This window comes from Hetaerina americana, unplaced genomic scaffold (genome assembly GCF_022747635.1).
Source record: "Hetaerina americana unplaced genomic scaffold, ioHetAmer1.1.p SCAF_15, whole genome shotgun sequence".
NCBI classification, from domain to species: domain Eukaryota; kingdom Metazoa; phylum Arthropoda; class Insecta; order Odonata; family Calopterygidae; genus Hetaerina; species Hetaerina americana.
Window position 1 is genome coordinate 3,959,474 of NW_027286625.1, and position 23,273 is coordinate 3,982,746.

The 23,273-nt window shown below is 35.2% G+C and overlaps 1 protein-coding gene across 1 annotated transcript in view; it reads left to right on the forward strand.

Annotated features, from left to right (window-relative positions):
- Jhbp4 (Juvenile hormone binding protein 4) overlaps positions 1 to 8,493 on the forward strand; it is a 34,436-nt gene extending 25,943 nt beyond the window's left edge. The window contains exons 4-6 of the mRNA XM_071583904.1: positions 690 to 983; positions 4,284 to 4,445; positions 6,844 to 8,493. Of these exons, the coding sequence (XP_071440005.1) occupies positions 690 to 983; positions 4,284 to 4,445; positions 6,844 to 6,992 (605 nt within the window). The 3' untranslated portion in view covers positions 6,993 to 8,493. The remainder of the gene's footprint in view (positions 1 to 689; positions 984 to 4,283; positions 4,446 to 6,843) is intronic.
- Positions 8,494 to 23,273: the final 14,780 nt, after the last annotated feature.

Genomic DNA, 23,273 nt, shown 5'->3' on the forward strand with positions numbered 1-23,273 from the left:
CTCGTACTTACAAATCTGTGGAAAAGTACGAGTCTTTCTTTTTTAGTATGGAGAATTTTAAGCGTGTGATCTCATAAATTTAAAATCAACTTACAGTGTGAATTGTGTCCCTAAAAAAAGCGAAAGTACTGAAAACTATTGATAAGGTATTTGACGGGGAGCAGACAGGAAGTATGTAGTATGAAAAGTAGCTTGGATGACTAGAGTGAGGTCAACTCTTACCGAGACTTTAACAGAGCGTGCAGTCACCCATCGAGGTGAGGGAGCCGGACCGGCTGTTATATTTAAGAAAGATCCAGTTCTCGGTCGGTGAATAACAATCGTCGTATTCTTCCAATATATCATCTTCTTCGGAACAAGGGTGACCAGAGGGGTCAAAGGCGATTGAACCCTGCTCCATAAGGAGTTCTTTACCTTCTCCATGCTGTGAAAATTTTAATTAATTGCATAATGAAAATCGCAATCAGTACTTCATAATAATCTAATAGGCTGGGGAATCTGAGCCACTTTTGTTGCTGGGGAATAGATTAGGTGACCAAGGGAGTTTTATTTTTAAGATATTGCATGACGTAAGCTGTCGATGCACCAACAAAACTGCAACTAACTACACGTTTTTATTTTTATATCCTTATCAATACATTTACACGTTTATAAATCGATAAGGCCTGATGACCCCATTCTTCCTCCAGGGATACCCGAGATCGGAGTGAAGAGGTTCGAGCCTTTGTTCATCCCCGAGGTGAGGATATCTCAGGGGCGGTCCGGGGACGCCTTCCAGCTGCAGGGCAGCTTCCGAAATATCCTGGCCCACGGCCCGAGCAACTCCACCACAAGGTTCATGAGGATAGCCTTCGGCGAGAAGAACCACACGATGACGTTCGGCGTGGATATCCCGAGGATACGGATCGAGGCGGAGTATCAACTTGATGGGAACATTATCCTCCTGCCCCTCGTCGGAGATGGCCGGGCGAACGTCCACCTGAGTGAGTGGATGCGTCGGGCTTCAATCCAATAAACACTGTAACGCTATGATGGGTCAAGTAAAAATTTATTTTTTAGAAGAATGGTAAAAGCTTGCACTTCAATTATTTCAATTCAAAACGTTGTGACTCATAATTTAAGTTTATATTATAATTTACTTACTAATGATGAATTACGATGATAAATATTTTTTAATTGATGGAAATAGTAAATATTTCTGGTTATACACATAATTTAACGTAATCTACCAAAAAAGCTTCTTTGCATTCAATTAAACATCTGTGTTTTTCAAAAACAGTTGATGTTTTTGACATATAAATTGCTTTGAATCTTAAAAATTAGAATATCTGGTATAAAATGAATATTTAAATTATTTTTATGTGTAAATAAAATTATGCTCTGAATGATTTAATAACTAATATTATTTAATACAGCATTTTTATTAATTTCAATCTCCTAGTCTCATCATTGCACAAATCCATCCATCCAGCTCTGCCTGATACTTCATTCTTTACTTTCGAAAAGCACAGTCTCAAGTGTTCATAAACACGTATTACTCCATAGATTTATGAATGGCAATATCTACTATCCCAAAGAACTCGGGATCACACGGTTTCTTCTCATTCAACGGGGATGGAATGGGGGAAATGTTCCTCAGGCTAGATGGTTGCGCTTAGCAATAGGAATAAACGCAGGGTTTTAGCTTCATTAAATAAGTGAAATATAATAATTATTAATTGTGAATGGCACTGTTCTTTTTAGAATAACTTTCAGGAGCTGAATCCTGACTCTACACACTGCACAATGTCGTACTGATAAGCTCTGAGTAACACGACATAAAATATCCTAAAGACCATGATACATATTACAACAACTCGTTCATTAGAACTTCATATTTTCTACCTCCCATTATTCCATCCAAAATGCCAATTGTGCCCCTCCCTCTACCTCATTATTCCAATTAGTATAACTTAATAGTTGTTTATACGGGGAAAGGGAGTAGGTATCCTTAGTGAAGTTTAAAGAGACAGGATAAAGGAACGGAGGGGGGAGGAGAGGGTTTAGGAAAAATCCTTTAAGTGTTAGCGAAGGAGGCTTCTAGGCCAGGGAGACAGGGCACATGAGCAAACCTCTCACCACTGCTATCTGGAGATAGCAATGGTGAGAGGTTTGCTCATGTGTATTCGCCGCGCAGAGGTTGATCTTTGGCTCACTTTTGTGCTGGGGGATTCCTGTCTATTCAAGCGCAATCGCCTTTTAACCGACGTTACTGTGTAGCACCACTGGGGTGAATTGCTTTGATGTTATTGTTCAGTTGATTCTTTGCCAGGTGTACTTAATTTGATGTTATGGAGTTTCAGGCAATTTTCGCGTCCTTTTCTTCTCTTTGTTCAAAGGATCAGTCCGCTTGTCCTATATGCACGCTGTTACTCTCCACTGTGTTATGCAAGTTAGTTTGTTCAACCCTGTTTGAGAAAGAATATCTCGCTTGTCTTTACCATTGTCCCAGAATGTATTGGGGGTATAAGAGGCTGCTCTAAGGTAGTTGGGTAATTGTTGGGGAAGTTTGGGACAGGCAATGAAAAACCGATGTTTACATCACGTGAATACCGTCAGTAGTCGTGGAGTGAGGGACATTAGATTTTGTGGGGCTAGTTGCTTGTGTTTTGTCGAGTATTATTTTCTTTATTTCTGCTAGTCAAGTGTTCTCGTCGGCGATGTTTAAATATGTAGATTTTATAATTCGCTACTCGTAAGATGATTTTATTTGTAAGTGGAAGAATTTATTTAGCGATGAAACTTCAATCCATACTTCATTCACTGAGAAATATTCCACTCGCACGTTCAAATTCCCTTCCTTCTCATGCCACTTCATACTCTGGCTTCTTAAATATCGAAATTATACGACTTGTTCAAGTTTTCTCTTCCATATAGTTTTGTTTTCAAATGATCTTAGCAGTATAAAGAATTACCTTTCTTTGAGGTGGCCATGAACTTCTAATCTTCATCAAAATCAACGGTCATGAGTGTTTTCAAAATGTTAACTATAAGATATATAAAATTAATACCAGGAATTAAGGTATTTTTATTGCTAAAATATCATTGCGATATGTATCTTTGGACTCACACGTTGATGACAACAATCTCCCGATAGAACTATTTAAACGATCCACTTTGACGGGTTAATAGAATGCACACATCAAGAGAATGGAAAATGGTTTATTAACAAACATGTCCCAATGCCTTAATATGTTTATTCTCATTTGCCAATGATTTATGGAAAATCAATGAAAATAAAATTATTTGATAATCACAAAGCACATGTAAGGAAGAGATTAGAAAGGAGGTTTACTCATTATATTTTGATTAATTGGTTTTAAATTTCATTACATATATGAATACCAACTAGACAGTGCTACTTAAAAATCACTTACGGAGTTAGTCTTGAGCTAAATGTACTTAAATTAAAAGCAGTCCATGCTTTACTGTCAATTATTATTAATATCATTAATTAGAAAAATGTTACAACGAATATGGGGAAATGAAGATTGATCGAAGACTACTCAAGATTGATTGAACCTGAAATTAACAGAAATACAAGCACTCTGGTCCATTAAAACAATTATTGTTTCTTCATGTATCAAGGGGATTTTTAATTAATATTATTGTTCCGTTCGTGATCTTCCTGTTAATTAGAAGCCGTATTTTTTAAATTCTCCATCATTCGCATTTTTTTCTGCTGCCACCTCCCTTGCATTCGCCTTTCCATACAGCATGACTTTTGAGATTTAGCTCATTCCGATTCTATATTCATCTTCTCACAGCCTTGTGATCATTTTATTTTATCTTGAATCTTATTTCAGTGTACTATACTTCCCAAGCGTATCCGTCCACCTGACTTTCATCTACATTAAAAATTCTATATCACCAAAACAATCAAATGCTACATGGCGATCTAACTTATGTCTGGGAGACGATTAGTTAGTGTGTAGACATGCATTTCATTACCAAATTCTTTCATTAGTGTGTTTGGTGCAGATAATTTTTATAAAAAAGACAGCAAAAATAAATTTAAAAATTGCAAATAATGTATATTTAAGATAATTGGGATAAAATCCTCTTATTCTTAAAAATATATATCACTTTCAAAGCGGGTGTTTAGATTTTACCATCTCCATATTTTGTATTCGTCATGAAGCATTTTCGCTGCTTACGCTTATGACATTATTTGAGAAGAATGTAGTGTATTGGATAGGTTCGCTAATTTTGAAGAATCACGTCTCTTATTTGATTATTTGCAGGGAATGTGACAACATCTGTTTGGATGGTCGTGGAACCCATCATCTTCCAGTCGGATGGCGTGGACCGTGAGATATTCAGAATCAAGGATATCAAACTGGACTTCGCAGTGGAAGGGATGAGGATTCACCTGGGAAATCTATTCCATGGAAACAAGCTTCTGGGTAAAACAAAAATTTTGCTTTCGTAGAAATCCATACTTTTCTTCTTTTACTGTCTTAAAAAATTTGAAGTTGGAAAGCAATTGTTAAATTCTCGGAAACAAGGAACCACACACCACTGAGGTCAAAATTACAATGTGGTAACTCTTTAAATTAAAAAATACCTTTATATATTGATTTAAAAATATCTTTTAAAATGAACTGAATTAGTACATTTAGCATATTATTTTATTAATAATAGCTTGCAGTAGACTAGTTGACATAATATGCTGAAGTCCATCGTAAGGTATATCATTAATAATTTTAATTTTTATGAAGAAAAAGTTTCAACATTTCATGTCATAATCAGCATTATAGTAAATGGTTCTGAGCTTCAGCTTATAAAATGTTTTTGGTCGGTTACTGTATCAGAAATAAAATATAACTTTCATATTTATTTTATTAGGGTAATCTACCGGTTAAGGTAGGTTTTGGATTGACACAACTACCAAATAAATATTTTGTGACTCCTAACAAAACACAAACCAGCAAATCCTCTACATCAAGTATCTTCATTACTGTATACTGTCTTCCTCCCTTCATCCAGGCCAACATCCCTTCTTAATCCTGCCATTTCCTCTTTTTCCTAACATTTTCTCTTTCACAATCTTCAACAGCCCACAATCGATCAATGTGCTGTTCATTAATTTTTCCTGCTTCTTTATGATTTATCCTAACAATCTCCTTTCCTTCCTCACCATAACTAGCACTTCCTCATTTGTTTTCCTTTCTGCCCCTTCACCTTCTCTATCCTTCACACCCACATTTCAAAAGCCTCCAATCTACGTCTATCCTCATTTTTCATTACATAACAACGCTCCATATCAAAACCTTAACGAACTTTTTTTTAGCTTCCTTAATTGACGTCCATGTTATCAATTTCCATCTCATAAAAGCCTCTTTGCGCAGTGCAGCCCTCACGTCTCAACTACTTTGACCGTGTTGGTCCAAAAACCTTCCGAGATACGTAAACTGTTCTACCTGCTCTAGTTTTTGCCCTCTTATTTCCAATTTTAAGCTTAACTTTTCTCTTTCTATAAAATTGCATAACCTTTTTCATTTATATTGATTCTTATCCCATATCTTTCGCACTGAATTTCCAATTCAATCAGCAATGCTTGCAACCCCTTGGCTGACTGACAAACTAGAGCTTGGTCATCAGCAAACTTAACTGATTTTACGCATTCCCCACCAACACTCATTCCTATTTCCAGTTCTTCCCATGCATCTTTAATCATTTCCTTCTCATATATTTAGAGCACCACCGGTGATAATGGATGACCCTTCCTCACTGCCCTTTATAGAGAGTAAGATAGTAAGTAATTAAAAATGGCTTCGTTTGAAAAATACCACTAAAATAAATACTTTCATGCCTTTGGGCAGAGGTTGCACTTTCCACATATATATATATATAAATATATATATATATATATATGTATATATATATATATATATATATATATATATATATATATATATATATATATATATATATATGAACAGCATCTGGCCTCATGTCTGAATTTCGCACACCGTTGGGCTTCGTATTGTGTGAACTCTACCATCACCTACCAAACTGACCTTCTGTTTAGTTATTGTATTAATGGCTTGAATATATCGTGCATATGTTTTTAAATTGTTTTATAGCAAATTTTCTTCATATGCTAAGGTTTAAGGAAATTAATGTTAGCATCAGCATAAAACAGTCAGCATTTAAACATTCAAGCAATCATACGCGTAGTCCAACCTTAAATCAACACTTTAATACTTTCTAATTCTTTATTTAATACCTAAAATTTTGACGAAATTCAAAGAGTTTCGTATTGTTCAGAGAACTAAATTCTCAAAAGAAATAGACGAAAATATTGTAGGTAAAAAAATCGAATAAAGAAATAAGGGTTCGAATCCTGGAGACGGAAGGTATTTTTTAGTAGTATCCCGATCTCTACTTAAGGTTCTTTCTGGAGAGCACTTTGATTGAGCACGCCGTCCGTCGGATGGGACGTTAAACTGAGGACCCTATGGCGCCTTTCGTTAAGAGTAGGCTAATGCTGGGTTTCTCTCCACCCTTCTTTCTTTCCCATTCATCCCTATAGGCGTAAATGACCTTAGCCGTCGGTCACCTCCCCTAAAACTACTGCCATTTATCGAAAAAAGGAGTGAACAATTTCATTTCTATGAAGAAATACTTGGTGTAAAAATAACAGGAAATTAACTTTTTGGCTAAAATTGATAACCTAGAAATGTTGATATATTTTCCTTCACATCTACAGTCCCTAAATGTCATTTCAAACCCTTGAATAAAACATTAAAATCTTTCTTTAGATACGATGAGATAATTTTTTTTCTTAAATCTTTATAGGACTGACCGTCAATAACTTCCTCAACCAGAATTCCAAAGAAGTTATCGCCGAAATTCGAGGATCCGTCGGTAGAAGTCTTGGTGAATTGTTTAAAAGAATAATGAATGAAGGTCTCTCACACATGCCAACGGATTTATGGCTGCCTTAAATTCTCCAGTGACTCGGCCGACAAAATAACTCTGGAATGCATCACGAGCCAAATGTAGGGAAAGCTCAACATGCATTGCGTTTGTGCATCGCCGATGTAAACATAATGTAAGATTTTTTTTCATTGCGACAAAGAAAGCAAGAGTTTCTCCTAAAAAAATATCTGATATGAAGTACATAGTATTATGGAGACAGCCGCTTGAGAGAATATGCCTAAAGAGAAAAAAAAGAGTACAAAACTTACGTGTGTTTATATGTATATGAAATACCGTGTCCTAAAAGTGTATATTTTTAATACAATATCCCCAGGGTATGCATTGTGATCGTGATATGACAAATTACTTTATAATCTTTAATGTAAGAACGGTTTAAGTGTATACAAATTTTGCTTTAATCATTTACCTATATTTTTTTATGGGAAAAATTCCATTACGTCCTCCATGAATGTGTGTTCTAATAATTAGATAAACAACCGCGCATTAAAATCTAGAAATACAAATAATATGAGATAAAAATTTAGGTCACAAATTGAAATGTTTTTCTCTGTATAAGGGAAAATGATAGTTCTTGTTCTCTTTAAACTACAATTTGCGAACTATCGAAAATCACACATTGAACTGGTATCTCGTTGTATTTTCATGCAAATCGTCGAAAACTAAGACGGAATGGATGCATCAATCGTGTATAGCATGGAAAAACCTTATGTAATGTAGGTAAGGGGATGAATCCAAAACTGAAAAATGATTATCACTATAAGAAAAATTAATGTTAATAGAACTTTGGTGATATTTCGCCCGACCACCAACTGTAAACTAAACAGTTAAGGAAGGTCTACTTGCGCTCCTGAATGCAAACATGACCTTGCAATTACTTATATCTCTTGATTTTCAGCTCTACTGCTAAAATAGGGTACATTTTACATTAAGGAATCTTGTAAGGAATTGAGTTTCACTCACATGTAACCGCATTGGCTTATGTCTTATCAGAGGACTGGGTGACTGAGGGTTGTAGTCCTTTTAAATAAGACAAGATTATCGTAATCCACAAAATTCTGTGGAAATGGAAAAAATAATTAACATTGATTTCTTTTATGATTCCTGTGAAAATCTCTGACACCGCCCACATAAAAGATAATAATACAATTCCCGATTGTTGTAAAATTCCAATTACAAAATAAGTATATTCAACAGATTGTAGTGGAAGTTCGTCAGTATGAGAAAAACAAAATTGCGCTTTTCCACAGATTTCTGCGGAAAAGTGCAATTTGTTTTTCTCATAATACATAAAGTACTGGAAAAGAAAATACTTTGATCTTCCACACACATTGTGTACCAATTATTTTCTTTTTCAATATGAATCGCTTCCACCAAGTGACACCTCTATCCATCCTTTACATAATTAGTGTTATCAGAAGTGCGTAGATATTGGGATAGAGGGTATTCGAGGGGGGCCTGAACCTCTCCAAAATTTTACATTTATTAAGATAAGCATGTAAATAAATGATGAAGGCGTTAAACCATTATTTTTGTGTGTAAAACCCCTCCTCCTATCATCCGTAAGTGACCAACCACCTTTGATACCAATGAAAATGGTTTTTATCGATAAGAGTGAAGTAGTCTCTTTTATGAAGACTAGTTTCACTTGGAAAATAATATATTCGTATTAGAAAATGTTTCCACGTCTTTCTTCTTTTTGGAAGCCGAATGGGAAAGCTAGATTTAGGAATTATTACAAATTTAACCTAAAGTAGCTCGGGTATTCAAAGAAATTAATTGCTCATGCTAGGGCCCAAAGGGTCAAGTTAAGTTCCATGTGGGCAAGTGCGGATGGAAAACCTAAGAGCAATTGGAGTTGGCCACATTCGCGGAGTGTCACTGAGCTGGAGAGCTACTACTGAAGAAATGAGCTGAGGATTCAGTGAGGTTGGTTTGTGTGCCTCTAATTCAAAGGAGAGTGCTATCGCAAAGGTTCAAAGTCCTACGGTTTGTTCAAATATCCGAGTGGTGACAACGATCTTCAACCACACTCCAAGGTAAGACTTTTTGAGCTCTTCATATAACCCATACACTACTGACGCCCGTCGCCGATGACGTACCTCATTTTGTGTGTAGAGTTACACAAGAGAATACATGGGTGGTCTGAAAAGTTTCCGACTCAGAAAATTTCAGAAAAAATGTCTTGCATCTTTGTTAGGTCGGAAACCTTTCAGACCACCCTCGTTTATGTATGCATATATATATCGACCAAAAATACATGTTTTACACGTCTGATTGCAAATATTAATAATTCTGAACACGAAATTTTTGAAATTACAACATTTCATAGCACATGGGTGGTCTCCTTGAACGTAAATAATAATAATAATAGTTTGGCTTTATTCGGGCGAGATTGAAATTGTGGCAGGCCCTTCTTCCATCTAAACCCGTGAATGAACCCATGGAAACGTAGATCATACGAAGTTTATGGCACATGATAGATTTTTGTTCTCCTACGTACACTATGCTATTTTATTAGAGCATAAGTGCGATCAGTGCGGCGTAACTCATCATTCCGTTAGTAGTATAAGAGCTTAAATGTGGACTCTTTGGGCCTTCATTGAATAAAGGTTAGTCGTCAACTCTTGAGTTCTGTTTCGTCATTATTCAATTCCCTCGTTGATATCCTACAATCTCACCAACTACCCATCCATTCATGAAATCGCGCTCTGGTTTTGAGTTCCGTGCTTGAGTCTGTATACATGGCCTCGGGTTCCTGCTAACCTACGTTTCATATTGAAAGTAATTCATTACTGCCTACTAATACTTCACTAGTAATTCATTACTGCCAATGCTTAGCGCAACTTTCATAAATTACCATCTCATTGAGAATGCTTCTCACGTCAAGGCAATCCTTCCCTTATGTTCCCATTACCCCCAATAAAATCAACGAAACCTTACAGAATTACAAAGCATCTAGGTCCACTGCCAAGAAGGCCTTCCGGAAGGCACTAGCGGAATTCAAAAGGAAAAAATTAGGTGAACATTTAAACGATAACCCAAAGATGTTTTGGTCCTACGTCAGGGAAGTGCAGGGAAAAAAGTCCACCGTAAACTCATTGAACAACGAAAAAGGGGATAAAGTAACAAGTAGTTTAGATAAAGCCAACATATTAAACTCATTCTTCCTCAATGTTTTCAACAAATGCTCCCAGAATATACCAGAGAACCTTCCGAAAACATTTCTACAGCTAATGCATGCAATCGACTTTTCCACCCGCGGAATAGAGTTACTCCTTAAAAACATCGACCCCAACAAATCTCCGGGACCTGATGAGATACCGGCTCGCGTGTATAAAGAACTGTCGTCTGAAATTGATCCTTATCTTAATATAATATTTAAGAAATCATTAACAGAAGAAAGCGTGCCAAGCGGCTGGAAGATAGCTTCTGCGACACCCATATTTAAAAATGGAGACCGGGAGTACCCCATTTCTCCTCGATATATTCCTCAATTCCGTGAACTGTTACATGAGTCCTAGTTTCCCCCATTCTTACTTCAACGTTGAACGTAACCTGAACACTTAAAATTACATTGAGATTCTTAAATATTTGATTTTGTCGTGGTTGATCTTCATTTCATATTCCTGGTAATGGTTGTGTTGGTCCTGGTAATGTGCTTAGTTCTGCTTTAATGAACCAAAAATATAAGAGTTTTCTTGAAATTCTCGCAACCTCTTTTACCTTTAAGTCTCATACCACACTCAATACTTTGTCAGCTCATGAGCCAACAAGCGCTGGTCATGAAGAACACCTCCGCCTCTATCCCCTGCCTGCCACTGCTTACCCCGAATCCCTTGCACTTGCGTCGTTTTTTTCATGCGTTCGTTTTGAAAAAGTCCCTTACCCTTCCAATCTGTTTCCATCAACTTTGTTCACTCTATGGAAGGGAAGGGAAATACATTTTTACAGTGGGAAAATCATTCGTCCAGAATATTCCACGCGCAAGTCTCTCACACTTATGTGTACATTCTGCGGTTGACTTCGCTAAAGTTACTATTGCAGCAGTATGATAATCCTCATTTCCGTTATTTTTTCAAAATATTCTTTCTGTTCGCAAGGCCCCAGCAAAAAGTCCAGGAATATTGCTTAAATTGCTTACCCACAGCTTAATGAATTAAAATATATATTATATATTTCTATAATTATTATTAAAATTTACATGTGCAGATAGACAGTGTCAGGTGGCACTCAAGTCCCAAGTAATCACAAAATATAATATATAAAATCAGTCAGTAAAACAAAAGTACACTTTAAGGAAACTTCTAAACACAAATCTCTTTAACAAAACAAGAGAATCCCCATCTCATTTACATCAATCAATCAGCAAGAAAAAAAGATAAATTAAAAAAAATAAGATGTTACAAATAATTTTACACCACAGATCAATCAAATTATTACATAAATTCCATACATCTTTTCTTAAAAGTATGCACTCTGTTAGGAAAGGGCTCGAATAGTTTTGCAGGTACGGTGTTCCAATCAACAATTGTTTTATTCAGAAAAGAAAATTTTTTTTATTTTTTTTTGTGCCCGGCATTTTACCTTGAATTTGTGGTCATTTCTCCCTATAAAATTTGGGTTTCCCGTCTCTTTCCTAAGATCTGCCCAAGCTTTCTCCCCCTTCAGAATGCGGAGCATTCCACAAAGTCTACTAAATATATAAACATGAGTGGTCTGAAAAGTTTCCGACCATTTTATATATATATACATATATATATATATATATATATATATATATATATATATATATATATATATATATATTTGTATATAAATATGTATATGCATGCGTGTGTGAATATAATAATAACACCACGGCGTAGAGTGTAAAAACTGACCTGTTTCACCAGTATTATTCTCTCAGCTCGAATCTTTGACCTTACAGTGATTACTTAAAAGATGGTGTTGATTCAATGCTACAGTTGATGCATGTTAATGAAACTTGATTCTGTAATCCTCTGTTATGTTCTGGAGAAAAAATCTCATCCATTGTTAATTCGTCATTCGTCACTTCCAAGGAGAAAACGTCAGTCAGGGCGCAAAAACGAGTCTGCTCAAAGCCCGGAAGTGAGATCTCAACTCAGCATACTTTAGACTCATAAAAATTGCACAAGTATGTGTGTGTGTAGTTTTTCTAGATATTATGTGTACGGTTGGAAGTGAGTAGGAACAAGTGAATGCTAATTTTTTAAAATATTCCGCGTCTTAGGTCGAAACGTCATTTTTTTAAAGGTTACCTAGCCTGTCCTTTCTCAGAAGTTACCAAAGAGTCATCAGCAGGAAATTCACGAGCAAGAATGACATGCCTTATGAATAGTTAAGCCAGTTGACATGGAGAATACGCGTGGAAAATACCGAGAGACACATGGGAATATAAGTTAAAAAATTCTATGTCTATGGTGTACGCTATTCGCACAGTTTCCCTGGCACGGTTGCTGATTGAGTTCACATTTCAGTTCTCGTTATATACCTGTATAATCAGGGCCAGTGCAAGTGGGTTTTTGCAGGCCAGACAATGCACGAGGGCATTAAGCTATAAGGGGAGTACTAGAGCGCCAAAAAAAATTGAATGTATTAATCATGTAAGCAAATTTAAAAATTCAAGGCAGAGAAAAAGCAAGATTAAACGAAAAGAAAAATGTAATTTTTTAAAGCTTATGAATACGTTACCAAATTTTGATACAGTTATGGTGAAACAAATATGCCTTATTTATAGTTATGCATCAGATATGAGCTCATTATTTAGAGCATCAACTCAAGAATGAAATTATCGATTTAGTATATAACGCCATAAACTAAAATGAGAAAGTAATGAAGGATGCAAAGTATTATTTAATTTTTCTAGATATAAATTCTGACGCAAGTCGTGTTGATCAGAAATAAAAAGTAATTCGCTTTATACGCTGTAATTAGGAAAAAACTCAAATTAAATCAGGAAACAATTATAAAGATTTTGTTCTTTAGAGAATGCAACTGGACAAAGGTTGTATGCTTTTATTTGTAGTCGCCTTAACAAACTAATTAATCGTTCTAGGCGTAACTTTGTGGAATTGTTCCATGATGAACAATGTCAAAATACCACTCAGTAAATCCACATGAAAAAAATACTTAAGTATGTGACCCAGGTTTCACTGCGGTACAGAATCATCAGCCTGATGATGCTGCACCTCAATGAAACCTGGGTCGTATTTAAGTTTCTTTTTCATGTAGAACTCCTAAGATTTATTTTGACATTATTCATCAATAAACTAAATTTAGAAATACGAAATCTTCCCCGGGCAGGGCTATGGTAACTCGGCCATTATGAAAAGGAATATGCGCAATGGGCTTCAACAAAAACTTAATAACAAACAGAAGAGCTTTTTTATGTTTCTTGTTTTTTCACAATCTTAGTCATCAATGGTGCTATAAAAATGTTTTTTGAAACAGTTTTTTATGGTCATTCAAAAAAATTATTTATTTATTTTTTCTGTAAAAAGTTGGAATATCCAATTTCAATATGAAAAAGCATTTCGCAAGGAAAAAAACAATTGAAGAAACTTCATCCTTAAAATGCAATTGAAAGAAGTTTATCTCTCGTTGAGAGAAATTACTAGTAAAATATACGAGTTTATGATTTCCGGCCAACACAAATTTCAAAGTCTAATTCTTTTGCATTTATTTATTTGTTATCATTTAGTGAGGGGCGAATGTTTGATAAAAATTAACGTAATTTCCAAAACTTTAAAGTTGTGACTTGATAAACACTGGGCTGAGACGCATTCATTAGAAAACAAAGGTTACCTATGTTTTCTAAGGAATGCGTCTCAGCCCATTCGCTGATTCATTTAACCGTCAACGTCTTACGCTGATTCTGAAGTCCATTTTGGAATAGTTACAACCCTTTTCCTCGACTTGAAACTAAAACTCATCATTTGCACAATCAAATTTTATTGAAATTTATGAAGTAAATTACGGAGTCAGCTTCATGTTTGCCATCAATTTCTGGAGAAAATCTGTTGGCTGACTAGCTAACCAAGCTTTATCGGCCGCAAATCTAAATGGCTTGATCAGCCCTACCTCCACTTCATCGCATACCTCTGCTTCCATTTCCTCTGCTCATTGAGTTTAATCTCACGAACGATAACGGACATAAGCCTATCCCTACTCCCCCGTACATCCTTATAGCTCACCGCAAATGAATCCTAAACATGAGAAATGAATCAGGCCACACTTGTGCAGGTTTTCAATGAGATTCCTGTCACTTTAATCTGATCCCAGATTCTGCAATAATTTCAATGCATTAATTCATCACACTTTGACGGAAGCTTTCTCGAAGTCTCCTTTCACTGATACATCTTCTTCTTCTGCTATGGCATCATGAGCTCCTCACGTCATTCTGAAGTACATAAAGGTCTTCTCCCAAGTATTCGCTTTATCTCTTCTCCTATCTTGAAACTTAGTCATCCTTTTTCCACTGGCGAATAGATTACCCTTTCACATTCCAGAAAATCCGTTCGTTTTCCCTTAACTATTTCTCTATGAAAGGGCGAGGTAATCAAGTGGGTAGGACCCTGGGCTACTGACCAGAAGGTCTGGTTTCGATTCCAGGTAACATGTGTGATTGTAACACCTTAACCCTATGTGCGATTTTTCGGTTTCCAGATCATTCTGGGAAATCAAAGGCATTACACTCAGGGGAAGGAACTAGTCCCACGGTTCACTGTTGTGTAAATTTCATTTCATTTCGCTGTTTAATGGCTTACAATTAATATTAGACGAGGTCTACCCACGCCTACCAAGCTGTTGATCATACATTGCATCCTAAGCTATGACATATAAATTAATTTATTGGATTCTATGAAGTATAAAAACGACCCGGAGGGTCGATTATTAATGTTTTTATTTCTCTAAGAATATAATCAATTCCAATTGCGCCATTCGTTGTCAGATACCGTCCTTCTTTTACATATCACCCTCCGGACATTTTGGACTGAAGCTATTTTCATTCATGCTACGCTATGAAGTCTTCCTCAACATAATCCCTTCTTATGCCTAATCATGCTAACCTTGTTTCTCCAGTGTCCCTGTCGTCTTGAAGTACGAGGTGAGTTCAAATTCTAAGATATTCTAATTTTTATCTGACAGGCTACTTAGCCTAGAAAGTTTAAATTTCTCTTAATTCTCCATATAATTTCCCTGTAGATTTAAATATTTTCACGTCAACACAACGCTTCTGTAGAGGTCCCTTTTTCGCACTAAAATTGCTGATGGTCTGTAGCAGAGTTTTATCCTATATTTTCTATTCTATTTTACATGGTAGCCTGCAAGCCATTGTTCGAGTGTGTGGCAGAAGGTGATTACACACCAGACATACAACATCAAAAATAAAATTTTTCTTAATTTTTAGTTAGTTAAATACATATCTGTAAAATAATTAAAATAAATAAGATCATGATACCAACAGGCAAATGCACCAAGTTATCTAAGCGAGATTTACATGTAGATGTATGCGTAGATGTAATTCTCTACCAATACGAGAGGAGCTGTAGGTAACAAGAAGTGCATTAAGTGAAGCTTGTTGTGATAAATGTTCTTGAGTCCATTATCCCACGGCGTTCTGCTAATTTTCCGGTTATAAGGTTGTTATTTGATCGCAAAAGTCACTATAAAATATTTATTTCATATACATTCACAACACCGTATGTCTCTCACTCATTGACAATGAATATCGATGTGAGTTAAACCACGCAAGTATAGCAAATTGATGATTACATGCCGTTTTTTTTTAACAATATACGGTACCATTTAAAGTATTGGAAAAGCTTCTCACTCCAGTGGCAGCGATACGACTGCACGTAGCTGCCATCTATGTCTTATATTTAGAAAGAGTGCCCGCGTGTTTTAATCTCAACCACAGCTTTCTGTCTCATCCCAGCCTCAAAAACATGTAGTGTCCTTAGAACAGGCACCTATTGTTTCAAGTATTACTTCAACCAACCCAGAAAATATTTCAGCACCATAAATTAATTTTCTTGTCTTATCTTCTATTGCCGATATTTCTGTATATTAAAATGAAAATCGCCCGAGGAATTATTTTTTGTTTTTCTCTTTTTTCAAGCAAATTCTAATTTTAAAAACATTTGTTAACTCAAAAATCTAGCAATGAACAAATGATATTGGCTTTATCATAAGAAATCGAATTGTGAAATATTTTCTTAGTCTCTGGAATGCGAATTCTTCGTTACATCGTTATGCGAATCGTACTAATGGTAATTTAACAATTATGATAGGCGCGTAAATTTAAGTTCTCTGTGAGGTGAATATGTACAATTGAGTGAATGCGAATCGTTAGCGCGTGAAATGGTCGTCAAAGGCAGACATTGCTTTGGAGGATCGATTAAAGTAGTGAAAGTTATCTTGATACGCCCAAGTAAAGTCTAATTTTTTTCAATAAACGGTTGCGAAAAAGTAATCGTTGAAATTAAGACGGGATTTCTATAAAAACAAAGCATCAAATATTTAAAAAAATATACCAGTATAAAAATGTCGAGTGTTAAATTTTTAACGTGCACAAACCACTGAATAAGAAACTGTATGAATTGATTTCCCCTAAGACAATGAAGAAACTAGATTGACAACGGAAAGGAATGCCATATGCGTGTGCAGTAAGGAACCACTTTGCTAAACGTAACGGTGCCGAAATATTATTGCAACCACTCGTAGTGCAAGCTTTCAGGGATATACGGAGAAAACAGGATGGGTGGAGAACAATTATTAATTGATCAAATGTTTTCAAAATGAAGCGAGCATGGTACTATTTTAATCCAATGAAAGACGCGACATGGTAATAAAAAAAGCCGATCAAGAAAGACAGCTTCGCCGCAGTTCATGGTACCAAAGCGGATACTCAACTCTGCGGTTTTTCATAAATACTGAATCTTCTTAGAGATTTATCCGTCCAATTTCATTCACCAAATGTAAAAATGAGTTATCTGAGAAGTAGTCTTTCACTCTTACATATTTTTCACTCATGTTTGCCATTACGAGGGAAATCGATGGAATATGCCGAAAATATAAAACATTTGGACGATACAATAGAAAACCAAATAAAATGGATAAGACGTAAAAGGACTTGAAGCACGGATCTAGGACGTGTTATCTGCTTTATTTGGTGTCCTTTTGTGCCGTCAAAATGTTATATTGCTCTTGTGAGTGCTTCTACATCATCTATGTTTGAATATATATATATATATATATATATATATATATATATATATATATATATATATATATATATAACATAAAAAAACCATAAACACAGTAATCAACCCGAAGGTCGGTTTAGTAGGTGATGGTAGAGATCACCCAGTACTAAGCCCTATACGGCGTGTGAAAATTCACTATATATATATATATATATATATATATATATATATATATATATATATATATATATATATAAACATATATATATATATATATGTGTATAAAAACTTTCGATGGCACGGTCGTCATCTTCAGTATCGGCCGTGCCACCGAAAGGTCAAAGCTAGATATGTGGGTATCCTTTCCCTGCGTGTCTGCGTCTAAATGTTTTAATCAAAATGTCCATAAATTCGTTGCTATAGAGCCTTCCTTTTCAAAAACATATATATAAATATATAAATACATATATATTTGTAAAATAATTCAAATTATGTAGGCCATGGTAACAATAGAATGCTATACTATGGTGCATGTACCTGTATACAGGTACATGAACTACGGTATACAACTGAGATATACTTTTCTGCGCATACGAGAAGAGCTTTAAGTAACAAGATTTGTTTATTTCTCAGTTATATTGTCAGCATATTCCATTTATTTCTCCCGTCACCTACTGTGAAGCACTATCAGTTTATTTGAAAAAGCGTTCGATTTCGTTATGCTCTTATGCCGGCACATATATGCATCGCTTCAATTATTTTACTTTATACAGCTGTTGTCGCTCGTGTTTTAGTTCCAGGTAAGTAAGTACGTAAGCAAGCTCATATTTAACAAGTAAAAAAACGTTTTTCAAGAAAATTATCTCGATTTTTAATGACAGTATACACCAGAATACGGTAACAGTCGTCGGAACACCTTTTTTTCAGACGGAAGCGTAACCACTTTATAAGCATATAAAATATTTTGACACTCCAGGATTACTGAAGCCAATAAATTCCTCCTTTCATGTTCGGTAATTGAGAGATTTTCGAGAGTTTAATATCGAGTACGTACCTTTGTGTGTGATGCAACATGCAACTGTCTAAATTTAGGTGCCTACAGTATCTTTAATCTTTGATCGTTCGTCACAGTTAATGGCGACGACACATTTCCCTTTCGCTCGACTTCCGAGGTTTTTTTTTATTTTTCTATGGTTGAGACACAAGAGTGACTGTAGACAATGGGTGAAAGGCTTAATTTGGAAGTAATGAAAGCCTAAAAAAGACATCATGAAGGTAGCACTGTGATAACCCTATGTATTTACACAAAGACTTTTATGTAACGGATCTAAAACGAATGAATTGCACTTCAATTTCTTCAATCTTACGGGATCTTTACGGGGAGTATAGAGTGGGTTTATATACGGAGACAAAAAACTTCGTACACCGACTTCAGACACAGATTTTATGAACATAATCTTGTCTTTGTCTTCTCGCTGATAAACTTTCACTTCACTGTGCGTATGCTCTAATTCAGGGATCTAGGCTAACTGGTGATGCAATGAAATGTATGATATAATGAAAGGTCTGATGTAGTCTAGGTTCTTTTCTATATTCAATTTGTATGATATATTGATTCAGTCGAAACGGGATTTGTCGCATTAAATTTACAATAATAAATATAAAAGTAGTATTCAAAGACTTCTTACTTACGTCCAATTCATCAATTATCATATTATGCACCACGGTCACAAATAGCAAAAGGATTGCACCCCTGAAGTAAGAATCCGTAACTGAAATTCATACTTTACTGCAAGTTTTAAAGTAAAAGTGCTGCACTTTATCTAAAAACATTTAAAAAAAGAGTGGCCATTAAATTTCTCTTACAAGTAAATTTAGAAAATAAAAATTATTTGTTAAGACTACTGGCAAATATTATCCGTGAATGCTGTTAGTAGCATGTGAACTATGACAAAATAAGTAAACTTTGCAGAAATTTCACTATTCAGGGCCCTTTGGCGTCAAACTCTGGCGTCGAATTTTGGTGCTGGCCACTTGGGATTTCAAATCCTTTCCGCGGGTTATCGATGCAGCTAACAGCATTGCGAAAGCATCTCTCATCATCATCTATTCATTGTCGTAATTAGTATCCTGTGTCAATGAATTAAGTGAATGACTAAATACATTGTTATAACCTATCTCTTTGGAAAATTTGTCTTTGGAATATTTTGTTTTATTATTTGTAAACTAATGCAAGCATTTATGATTCTTCAGCCAAAACCCTTCGAGTCTACAGATTCCCTTTAGTAATCAAAGAAAGGGTTTTGATTTGCAGGACCTCACCAGGTACTTAATGGGAAAAATCACGAGGTTTGAGATGAGAGAGGAAACATTATTCCTCTGTTCTTATTTTTCTAGCTACATCATATTTACTCATTTTACTGACTTACTTTCCGCATAGAATGTCTCTTTTTAATGGACCAAGTTAAGGAAAATGTTATAATAATTTATAATAAAAGCTTTTCTTTGCATCTCAGCATGAAAAAATAATGGGACACAATCAAAATCACTTCCTTTTGCAGTTTATTTTGCAATACGTATTTTTTAGACATCCCCTTTCTTCCTTGGTGGAACAGACTCGACGGTCACCAAATTGAAGAGAATTAGTCAGCGGCGACATTACGGTTTCAATTAGGGTTACAAAAAAGAGCCCAAGAAATACTTTAAACGATTATGTATACTCGTATGAACATATATGTATGGATATGAACGATATTTATTTGTAAATTTAAATAAAAATACGATAAATGGTGAACATAATTCGAATATATTCCCTTATTCGTATAATGAATTTATCCCTAAGTGCTTTAATTAAATCTTAAATCTTTTAACACATAATATTAAGAGATACTTTACCAAAATTTCTCAATTTAAATAATAAATGGTTCTAAGATCACTTTCCTTTTGTAAATTTTATTTTGGGTGGTATACTGGCATGTATTGAAAAGGGCTGAAACGGTCACTTTTGTTGGCTGAATGTATGTCAAAATCTAATTAATATACATTCTTGTAACAGTGATGTGAAATATAAAAAAAATATGCTTTTCATGTATATAGTATTTAAGTTTTAATTCCCACAAAAACATATCGCAAACACGCAGAACACGAGGAAAATGGGTATACAGAAAGTCATAACTCGGAAAATGATGAAGATGCATTTAGGGGACCTTGAAATATGTATTTCCGAAGTTTTATCATGAAAACAATACTCTCCCATGTACTACATTTGGAAAAAGTAAAAAACACGAAACTACAGCGTGGCCTAAGATATTAAACGGTCACTTGGGTAAGAGCACCGAAGCAAAATTTACGACAAACCAGCAAAACAACACTCCAAGAAAATGCTAGAAATTATAATGTCCAATAACTGTAGAGCAATTCAACTCTCATGATAATATTCCTGGAATTTCAGTTAATGATGCAGAGTATGCTATTCAACTATGAAAATGATATTGAAGCAAGCAAACAAACTCTTCATTTATATAAAATAAGGTGACACGGATTTCATTTTCATTATTTAATTATAAAACATCAACCCTTAATTAGTTCAATACTAGCACGTTACCAATGGTGTTAATCAAACAGACAAAGAGGTTTTATGTCCCTGTAGCGGAGATGCGAATTTAAAGATTGTATCCTAATCAACTAGTCCAGTGAGTAAAAATCTCTTCAGCCAGGTAACCGCTCGTTCGTATCCCGGTTCGGACATCAATTGCACATTGTACAATGTATAATGGTTATTTTTAATTTTCTGATATGCTCTATATTTTCCATAGATATCATTGTTAATGGCGGGGACTTTGGGTAAGGAAGTTAGGAAAACATAGTGAGAACTTCGATATGGAGCACAGTTTTGTACGGCTAGGAACTTGGTCGTTGAAGTACGCTAATAGATGTAGGTTGGAGGCTTTTGAAATATGGGTGTGGAGGAGAATGGGGAAGGTAAAATGGGCGGAGGGAAAACAAACGAAGGAGAAATAATAAGCATGGTGGGAGAGGAGAAAATATTTTTGGAAAAATCCAAAGTAGGCAGGAATGGTGGTTGCGGGGCACTTTAATAAGGGATGGAATGTTGAAGACTGATAGATGGAAGAATGTTTGGCAAGCGAGGAAGGGGCAGAAATAGGATGAAAGAGAAAAGTTTGTTGGAAAGAAATGGAGGGAGGTAGAGCATGAACGGAATTGAAGAAAAGTTTAATGCAGAATGGAGCATCAGGTTTTATCTTCATTGACGAAGCTAAGAAAAGTAGCAATGATCAGTATGTACATCCAAAACCTACCTTCAACAGTAGACTATTTAATAGTTATAGTTTTGTGTTTTGGTTTAATACTTATCAATGTGGTCTTGAGGACTAAAAAGCTGCCATTAACATTTTTAGATATTAATATCAGCATTCAAGGTCCTGTATAAATTCATAGCTAACAAAAGTAAGAATTTTACTTCGCCATAAAACGTCTGCTAATAAAAAAAGTTTACGTTTTTTAGGCATGTATTTATATTCAAGATGAATAAAGTGAAAGACCTTCAAAATATTATTTTTTTCAGTCGGAATAATTCTTGAATATTGCTGCATGACGTGTGTAAAAACAAATCTCCAAATCTATACATGAGTGGCCAAATGTTATGAAGCCTTTTTGGTATGACTAAATATGTCGTACCGGCGATTCGTACGCCATAGATTTTGTTATTCAAGGTTTTAGAAAATATTTAAAAATGCACGAAGAAATGAGAAAAAAATCGAGCAAAAATGAATGCTAAACTTGCCAACACACTTTCTGGGCATGATGAATGGGAAAACTCTCGGATATCATTTCAAAAGGACGAAGGGGTTTTATCATCCTCATTATCCACAATAATATTATCTCAGTTTTAAATGATATTCTAACGCTGTAAATCTTGAGGCAGTGGGGAAGCTTTGAATTCCAATGTACCTCCCATTTGGCTTTGGGATACTTGACGTCTCTCAAAACGTTTCTGTAGAAAAGTATGGAATTCCCCGAGTGATCTTCCATTTGCAATGAATGCATTCACAAATGTAATTTCATCGTTTTCTCGATTGTTTATCCGATTAGTGAGGTTACACAATGAACAAAACGCATTATTACAATGACAGCAGTTTAAGGTAGTTTTTGATGGAAACGGACTGTCGTTATCTTTATGAGTCTTATTTATCAAGACATAGCCTGATATTTTACAGTAAAATATATGTGTGTGTGTTTTTGCTTGCGTGCGTTTGTGTGTATGTGGGTCGTGGCAGTCTAGAGAACGTTGAACTACTGACTTGGCCGGGTTCAATTTCCGAGCAAGTCTCTCCGGGCACCCTCAGCTCCACCCAAACTATGTCATTTTTCTGGCACCAGATCTACCTGGGGAACCATAACCGGCGCAGAGAAAGGAATTGATCCCCCTACCCTGATGTGTGAATTTCACATGTCATCGGGCTTATTATTGAGTGAACTCTACAATCACTTGCAAAACCGACCTTCGGCTTGATTACTGTGCATATATATATATATATATATATATATATATATATATATATATATATATATATATATATATATATAATATATATATTATATATATATATATATATATATATATATATATATATATATATATATATATATATATATATATATATGTATATATATACATGTATACACAGTACGGCGGTACAATGACGGCAGTCATTACTTCTCTATCTTCCGTTGAAGACGGAGCAGAATTCCGTCGAAATGATCTAGAAACAACGTGTGAGTTTCCTTTTTATGTGTTTCTATATTGTTTGTTGCTGTCCAATTTATTGTTGAGTTGCTGTCTGAGATTTATTGCTATTCTTAAAATGAAGGACCATAAATAGCGAGTTCTCATAAATTGACAAAAGTTTTAGAAAGATGATAATTGTTAAAAAGGAATCTGGCGATGATTTATTGGATATGGCGCAAATCTTCCTCTTTTTTTTATCACAGATTGCCATAAAAAAGCGTCTTAAACTGCTTGACAACATACAGCGT